Source organism: Sinocyclocheilus anshuiensis, unplaced genomic scaffold, assembly GCF_001515605.1.
Source record: "Sinocyclocheilus anshuiensis isolate Anshui unplaced genomic scaffold, SAMN03320099.WGS_v1.1 scaffold1077, whole genome shotgun sequence".
NCBI classification, from domain to species: domain Eukaryota; kingdom Metazoa; phylum Chordata; class Actinopteri; order Cypriniformes; family Cyprinidae; genus Sinocyclocheilus; species Sinocyclocheilus anshuiensis.
This window is the reverse complement of record NW_015557123.1, coordinates 354,811-364,091: the sequence shown is the minus strand read 5'-3', so window position 1 is coordinate 364,091 and position 9,281 is coordinate 354,811. Positions and strand designations below refer to the sequence as shown.

Sequence of the window (9,281 nt, the reverse complement as noted above, 5' to 3'; positions counted from 1 at the left end):
TAAACCACAAATACAAGAGTGTGTGTGTGTGTGTGTGTGTGTGTGTGTGTGTGTGTGTGTGTGTGTGTGTCACCTTATCGCTGTTGTAGTAAGTGAGATTTCCTCCTTCAAGCTTCACCCATCTTCTCTGAAAGACATAGTTCCTACAAGTACAAAACAAAGTGTCATACTGACAAAAGTCAAAACATCATTACTCATGTTACAACATTAAAATAATAATTATTGGGGGTTTATTATCAGGGCCATGTGAAACAAAATGAAGTATTTTAGCCAGTGCTACCATGCAACTGGCATTGTGGTGTGTCAACAAGCAAAATAAAGCATTGAGCACAAAGAGGAAGAGAAAAAAAAATTAAACAGGAAGGCAGTTTTTACTGGTGGGTGTAGCATGTGCAGAAACTAATACCAAAATAAAGTGTGAAATACGCTGCAAGTTTTTGTCCGCCTCTGCTGATGCATTGTGCACTTGCTTTCAAAAATGATTTATAAGGGTCAGCAAGATTTTTTTGTGTGTTTTTGATAGAAGTCTCTTATGCCCATAAAGACTGTACTTATTTGATCATAAATACAGTAAAAACAGTAATATTGTAAAAGATTACTACAATTTAAAAATAGTTTGCTATTTGAATACATTTTAAAATGAAATGTATTCCTGTGATGCGAAGCTGAATTTTCAGCAGCCATTACTAGTCTTCAGTGTCAGTTGGTGCTCAAGAAACATTTCTATTATCAATGTTGAAGACAGTTGTTCTGCTTAATATTTTTTTAGAAACAATCATAAATTTTTTCAGGATTCTTTGATGAATAGAAAGTTCAAAAGAACACCATTTATGACAATTTCTAACAATGTATACATCATACATACCTGTGATCCATTTAATGCATCCTTGCTGAATGAAAGTATTAATTTTTTTCTTCTTTTTTTAAAAAATAAAAATCTCACTGACCCCAAACTTTTTAACAAGGAGGAAATTTTATTCTTAAAATCTAAGCTGTAACATCCAAATGGAAATGAAAAGTAAAAAAAACAGAAACTTCTGTGGTACCTTCATCTCAACGCCATCATGTATATTTTAATGACACATTTTCAATCATTTTAAAAAGCTAAGCAGAATAAGGACACCTTGCAATTAAAGAATCAACATGTTAACTGACTCAGCACGCGATGTCAAGCTGATCAAGATAACAAAAATCCACCATAATTTGATTCTTTGAATTTGAATAAATCATGAAATATCAAGCAGTAGCCATTGTTTACTGCTCTTAGAACTGGAGCATTTAGCAATCATTGCTGCTAAATGTGAAACATGTATTGTATTGTGTCATGACCATTACAGTGGATTCAAGCTCTAAAGGTTTGGGCACTTCGCAGCCAGCTCACTGCGGTGTGAAGTATGTTGTGTGCCTTCAGAAGAATTGAAATGCAGTGCATGAGTCATGTAGACTACTTTCATGGTCATAAGGTCATATGAACTGAATGGCAAAGAGCTGCATGAAGTGCACCTTCTGCGCTCCAAATATAAAATAACAAAGTATGGAGAACAACATTTTTGGGTGAACTATTCCTTAACATTGATACTTTAATATGTGCTTTAGTACTTGACTTGCAGCATTCTCAAGAATAATCCTTAAAAAATGCATGGTCTGCATGGTCCTTACCCTTGAGGGGAGAGTTTGTCTAGCCAGCCTGCTTTGGTGGCTGCAGTACGGGTCCCATAGAAGCAGGCATAGGGAGAAATGGAAACTTCTGTTTGAGAAGGAAGGTTTGGTCTCAGTAGGCCCGGTATGTCATCTTGCACCATACGGTATATGTCTTGTACAACTGATTGTGGCTGGGCTAAAGCTGATGGTCCAGTGCTCGAGAGAAGAGTAGACGGTGTAGGTTGTTTAAAAGAGCATTCATTAGCCAAGCGCTGACTAAGTGTGGATTCTTGTACAGTGGAGTAATCATCATCATCATCATCATCGACATAATGTTGCTTGGAAAGGTCTTGCTTCTTGTTATTGTGTGTTATTGTCTTGCTTCTTGTTATTTGTGTCTGCTTGTTTCTAAAAAAAAATTTATTAAAATAATTTGTTAAGTTGGCATAAGGAAAGGGCAAAATAATAACATTTACAATGATTAGGTAAGTAACTTCACTTCATTTCCATTGCTTTATGTTCTTTCAAATGATGACCATATTTAGCAAAAGGAACACTGTTCCTGAAGAACATTAAAGGGATAGTTTACCCAAAAGGTAAGAATATTTGATAATGAACACTTTCATTATTGAAAATTAATTCACACCCATGGTGCTGATTATTACACCTGGCCAGCATATCCTGCAAACCACAATGCTGTTTACAGAGATCCTCTGAGTAACACAGTGGCCATATGAAAATCTACAAACCATGTTGAAATCACAGAAATCAACAAGAATTAGAGGACTTCACGTACAAATTTATTACCACGATTTATTACCTTGAGCAAGGCACCGAACCCCCAACTGCTACCCGGTTGGCTGCCCACTGCTCCAGGTGTGTGTGTGTGTGTGTGTGTGCACTTGAATGGGTTAAATGCAGAACACAAATTCAGAGTATGGGACACAATACTTGGCCACTTCACTTTCACTTTAACTTAAAAAACAGGCCAAAGGACACCGAAGTTCACCTTAACTTCTGTTGTTCCAGGTTCTCTTTTACTCCTTGACTGGACATTACATCATTGCCCAAATCCTGACAAAACAAATGCAATCAAGATGAAACTAAAAGCAAGCCTATTTTCTAAATTATGTTTTCAAATACCATTCACCCTTGTTATGAGTGTCTTAATGCAATTTTGTACAATGTCCTGTCTTCTTGGTTTGTTTAGCTTTCACAAGGCAACATTTCAAAGCGTACCTTAATGTTACATATATATAATTTCTCAGTAAGAGTGGAAATCAAAGCTTTGTTGGGACAGCATTTTTGCAATGCACCCATTTTTAGAGAAGAGTAATGACATTTTAAGATTTTTCTTTGGTTTTCAAGTGCAATAAGTAATGTGCTCACCTACAGAATTAGACACTGCTGCTTTTTACTTAACACACTTTCAGTTATGAATTATGGCACAGATGACACAGCTTGGTTCATTGGTCTGTTGGCTCAGACTGCTCTTTCATCACAAGCAAAGCACTCCAGAGTTTGTTTTCAATTGGGCCGAGACCACCTTGTTAAGGCGACCTCAGACCAGATATTTTGGTGCAGATCCCAGCACAATTGCCATGTTCATATATGGCTAAATAAACTGAAGTAGGGGAGAAAACGTGGCAGGTTCTAAAAACAAATGTTCCAGGTATGAAAATGGCTTTACTGAAACTGTAACTCGTGCTCTACATGTGAGGTTATTGTAAATCATGTTATGTAATGTAACGTTCATTTTAACACAACAAATTCCAGCACAGGCAGGTTTTGTATACACTCACCGTTTCTATTTCTGCTGAATTGTACAGAAAAAGCTCTCCATATGGGACAATGGGGGACAAGGTCCTTTGAAGTGATGCTGTAATTAACACAACAGGAATGAATCATTATGACAAAGCAGGTTGTGGTTTTGTAGTTTGATTCTGGGAGGAGGGCAAAGGAGAAAGAGTAAGACAAAGAATGAGGCAAGAGAGAGAAAAGAACAAGCATAAAATGAGATCCCACACATTGTCCTTTAGCGTAGCCAGCTTGGAAAATGTACCAAAGAGGGAGCAGCTTGGGTGACTAGTTGTCAAGGTGACAAATGACCACCATATCTCTGCGGAGACAGTAAGGGGCAGCATGACTTCCAGACTGTTCCCTCCGGACAGACACACACATAGATATATAGCTAATAGACAGGGCCCCCCACTAGATAAGACCCTACTGTAGGGTGTTTGATCTAGATGCCGCTATGTTATCTATGATAGAACTGTACTGTATTGTATCACATCTTAACCCAGAAGCAAAGGTGTCATTTCAAATCAGTGTCATCGTTTATCATTATCAAGAGTTGACCTTCTAACTACAGATGATACGCTCACTCTAGTTTTCTCTCTCTCTGCCCTGTTTTATCCATCTTCCACAAGAACCTCTTTCAGGACAGTTGTGTAAATCTCTGATCATAAAGTTCTTCTCTGTTGCAAACTGATTCTCTGTTCCCGCTCTACACTTAAAACGTTTCCTCTACCTTGTACCTTTCTGTTACATTTTAGTCTCCAGAAAGTTAGAACAGAATTTGGTTGTAGATCTAGTAGGTATAGGCCAGGGGTAGGCAAGTAGGACTGCGGCTCTCTAGGACCGAACTTGCCTACCCCTGGTATAGGCATTATTAAACCACTTTTACACCTAAGCCTGGTTTCTGATTAAGATTAGTTCACCCAAAAATTGAAATTCTGTCATTAATTATTACTCACCCTTCAGAACACAAATTAAGATATTTCTGAAGAAATCTGAGAGCTTTCTGACCCTGCATAGACAGCAACGCAACTACCACATTCAAAGCCAAGAAAGGTAGTAAGGACATTGTTAAAATAGTCCATGTCACATCAGGGGTTCAACCGTAATTTCATAAAGCTATAAGAATGCTTTTTGTGCGCAACACAGCAGCACCACATGCATGCGTCGTGGTACTCTCATGAAGGGCAGCGGAAGAGAAGAATTGTTGAATTAAGTCATTATTTTTGTTTTCTTTGGGCACAAAAAGTTTTCTCGTAGCTTCATAAAATGACGGTTGAACCACTGATGTCACATGGACTATTTTAACGTTGTCCTTACTACCTTTCTGGGCTTTGAACGTGGTACTTGCGTTGCTGTCTATGCAGGGTCAGAAAGATCTCAGATTTCATCAAAAATATCTTAATTTGTGTTCAGAAGATGAACAAAGGTCTTATGGGTTTGGAACGACATGAGGGTAATTATGACAGAATTTTCATTTTTGGGTGAACTATCCCTTTCAGTGTAGCTCCCAATTCCCAACTACACACACACAGTCACATGCAAACAATTTCCAAACTATTCCTCAAGGAAGCTAAAAGCACCTTTCCTGACACAATTACAAACACTGCGACATGTTCAGAGCAGGGACACAATGGAACATTACATTTCAAAGCCAAAAGCAGTTTCAAAGACACACATACATAAGCAAGTTGCTATAAGTTTGGCAAACTAGGCTTCTCCTCATGCATGCACTAGAAGATAAAAGCAAATTCCATTGAGAGACTGCATCCCATTTATTTTAACAGGATCACAAATCAGAACAAATATATAAACCACTGAAGTTGAAATAAAGTGAAAAGTATTGTACCTTTCTTACTGCCTGTGGGGCAGGCGTGTCCCTCAGACCTTGAGAGATGGTCACTGTTGTTATTTGCTGCCACGTTCCTGCACACACATTTGTAAGGAGAAAAGTGTGAAAGTTTTGTGCATTTCTGATTGAATGGATAAAAAAAAAACATTTTACAGTCCCATTCATTGACACCCAAATTAGAACTCCAAAGTATGCCCATGCGCTGATCACTGAAGGACATGCATCACTTGTGAATAGTACTACAGTATTTTCTCAACTATGGGCAACTATGCGATCTCTCAAAGCACTTTATTTTTTCCACCAGCATTATCTAGCCTGCATCCTGACATACAGGAAGCGTTACATACTTTTTGTCATTTGCTTTTGGAAGTCATGAACATATTCCTTTCTAAAGAATGCTTTACTCATTTAAAACAATAATGATGTTAAATTATCTTTTCGGGGGTCATTTCTCAGACAAAATTGATCTGCGATACATTTGTGATTAATTAGATTACAAATGTAATCAATTGACAGGCCTTTTTTATAGCCCAATTTATTATATAATTTGTGGAAAGGAGTTCAGGTAGAGAAGTTAGAAGCTCATGCATAGTTCTGCACAGCTATAAAGTCTGAAGAGACTCGTGTGAAATCATACAGGGGTGAAGCCAGTCAGTTGAGTTTATGGCAAAACCTCTTACAGTGCTTGCATATTGTCCTGTGTTTTACTGCATATAATCCATACATGCAAAGTAGAACCAATGTGACATTCATTACAAGATGATTAGTTAAAACATTTCAAAATGCACCTGCTTTGTTTTGCATTTTGTGACTTTCACTCAAATGAAAGGCTACTTTTCCAGTCATATTTTTCATGATTAGAGATTTCTTAAAAATAGTGTTCAAATATTGTCTCACCTTGTTCTCATGAACCCAATATCGTGTATGGTCTCATCTTGTGAGCTAAGTGTCTTGTCACACTCCTACTTAATACATATGCTGGCGTTAACCATGCCTGTGTGCCATTGTGTCAGCAACCAAAAATACTCAACCTAGACTTTAAAAAAACTCACCAGTCATAAGGAGGTTTGAAGGGATGCTCGGGGATCTCTGGAATGGGCCTGTGTCGTAGCTTATAGGAGAGGATAGAACTCAGCTCAGAGGGTTCCTTAATGAAGGTGCACTGCTCATATATTTCATTTTCAACCATTTTTCCCTGAAACCCTACAGAAGCTCCTTCTGAGGGAAAGTCATCATTCTCATCTGGAATAGGTTCTTCTGAAAAGTTCTCCAGTGATTCGCTGCTGGCATGCTCAGAGGCGGAGCTAGAGCTGGAGGAAACAGTGTAACATGTAACACTAGCCCCTGAAAGAAGAGTTTGCTTTGTCGTCTGGATGTTACTGCCCTGAGAATTCTGACAAGATATGCCTCTCTTCTTAGCCTTGGGAAACACTTGTCTAGGTCTTGGGATCGGCTTTCTCCTCGCGGGTACTTTCATAGAACCTTTACCACCATCCACTTCCACCATCAGGGTCTCCAGGCTGCTTAGGATCCTCCGCCGGTGTCCTGTGGGAATATTGTCGACCTCAAAAAGCTTCTCCTCAGTTAGGATCCTAAGGTCTTTAAAGCAACGGTAGCCAGCCCTGGCGAAGCTGGAGGCATATTGGGACAGGTGCAGACTGGTCAGCCATCCAGTAATTTCCTGGTCAGGCTCCATAGAAGACTACACGCAGGGGTCTTTAGTGGTCATGAAGACTACCATATGCCATTGGATGACGAGGTTACCCTGAGGCAAGCTGAAAAGATGTGGGAACCCACCCTAGGAAGAATAAACCTGATTGTGAATACATTTTTTTTGCATTAAACAAACAAACATGTTGGTGTTTAGGAGCTGAACAACCAAATGCCTCAAGTATGAATCATCTTGGCAGACTAAAAATAAAGTTTTGTAGCATAAAAACCTGCATCTGTTTAACATGGTATTTGCACAGGTCACATGTATGAACACATACATAACTTACGAGAATGGCATAAAAAAATATGCTGGTGCTTAGCCATTCAGAGATTTAAAAGGAAGCAAGATAAACCCAAGATCTATCCATCTATCCATGATACTACAAGAAACCAGTGACACTGAAAAAGGGATGATATGTAAAGTCTTCTTGTTTTTCTTAGAATCAGTGCTTCTGCAGTCCATTCTGAACAAGATGCAAAAGATTTATTGTTTTTTAGAGAGCTTTGATTGACTTGGGATGAAACCCAAGCAAACATTTATAAATTGTAGAATACACCCTTTTATGAACAACATAAGATCTGAATCAACAAAGTATAATCAGATTTTGAAGTTTAGATTCAACATTTGAAGCAACAAGCCAAATTAATCTTAAAAGAAATGTCTTTATATTTATAACCACTATCTATATCTCATTTCCATCCTGATTTTATAAGATCTGACTTTTTTTTTTGGTTCAGACTACAGACTAAGATCAGACTACAATTTCGTTCCAAAGAGGGAATGGAAACTTGGTTGTGTGGATCTGTTTCATGAATCAACGCTAAAGGCCTGTTCACACCAAAACAAATATTTGGTTTGAAAATTTGTTGCAATCAACATTTTAATTTGAATGAACAGCAATTCATGTGTCTGTTTAGACAGACACGAACATTAGCATGCATCAACCTGCCAACCTATAAGAGTCGCACTTTTTTCATGTACTCATAGATGCTGCTGTTACATAAAAATATGATTTGGTGGCACACACAAAAGACTATTTTGCTAAGCAACAGTGAATAGCAGAGAAAGAATCCGGGCTCAGCTCTCATCTCTGTACTCTTCTATTTGGTGCAACATTTTGAACAATAAGGCGTTACAACAAAAACCCTTTATAGCTACCAGCTATTTTCTGGTAACTTTTTATTTTCTGCAATAAATCAGGACGGAAATGAGATATAGATAGTGGTTATAAAGACCTTTCTTTTAAGATTAATTTAGCTTGTTGCTTGAAATGTTGAATCTAAACTTCAAAATCTGAGTATTCTATGTAGATTCAAATCTTATGTTGCTCATACTTCATATATATATATATATATATATATATACACACACACATATATGTGTGTGTGTGTGTGTGTGTGTCTGTATTTTAGTGCGAAAGTGGTTTGAACTAAATACACATAGCACTCGTGACATTATTTTTCATCCCCAATGGGAAGGAGGACTGGGGGTACCAAACATGATATGGATTCAGCATGCGGATTTCCCACCTTCTGAACATGCTGAATAATGATGACAAAGATGTTAGGGAGCTGGCTCGATCCTCCCTGTTCCTGGACCTCAGGAGACGCAAGGTGCCGTTAGCCAAGGAGTCAGAGCCCCACTTCCTTGGCTTCAAAAGAAAACCCAGCGGGAACTGGACACTCACTCTGTTGGTTTTGGTGTCTGGTCAGACTGGCCAGACCTGAATGATCTCTGTGTAAGAACTGGAGTATCACTGGAGTGGGTCAGGTCTGACTCTGAGAGTGTGAGGGTCTCAGAGGTAGGGCTGGGTATCGATTCAGATGTTCCAATTCGATTCGATTTCGATTTTCAAGCTCTCAATTCGATTCGATTTCGATTTTCGATTCGATTTCGATTCTTGATTTCAATTCTCGATTCGATTTGACTATATGAATGAAGATTTAATACAAATCCTATATTTATAAAAAATGAACAGTGAACATAAGATTACAAATGGTTAATTAATAGGAAATTAAGAGCCACAAACCTGTATATTAAACACTTTTTATTTTAGGTACACTTGGGTACAATAAAACAAAACCCAACTCTATATTTCAAATGCATACAATGAATAGACAATTTTGATGCAAGATGAAAAACTGATGCTGAAAATTGGACAAGTCAGAACAGTCGCATGCCTTGATCAAACAGGATCAGGTTATTTTATGTTTAAGACAAAACAAACATAAAATCTCACAGCATTAGCTGTAACATGGAGGCTGCAAGCCTATGAAC

General features: G+C 38.1%; 1 protein-coding gene across 1 annotated transcript in view; it reads right to left on the bottom strand.

Annotated features, from left to right (window-relative positions):
• Positions 1-9,281, bottom strand: part of LOC107677834 (arf-GAP with Rho-GAP domain, ANK repeat and PH domain-containing protein 2-like) — a gene marked incomplete at its 3' end in the record, with an annotated part of 85,504 nt that overhangs the window by 55,166 nt on the left and 21,057 nt on the right. The window contains exons 2-7 of the mRNA XM_016472873.1: positions 6,343-7,103; positions 5,288-5,364; positions 3,444-3,520; positions 2,651-2,715; positions 1,660-2,049; positions 74-143 (exon numbers count right to left, since the gene is read on the bottom strand). Coding sequence (XP_016328359.1) covers positions 74-143; positions 1,660-2,049; positions 2,651-2,715; positions 3,444-3,520; positions 5,288-5,364; positions 6,343-6,986 — 1,323 coding nt within the window. The remainder of the gene's footprint in view (positions 1-73; positions 144-1,659; positions 2,050-2,650; positions 2,716-3,443; positions 3,521-5,287; positions 5,365-6,342; positions 7,104-9,281) is intronic.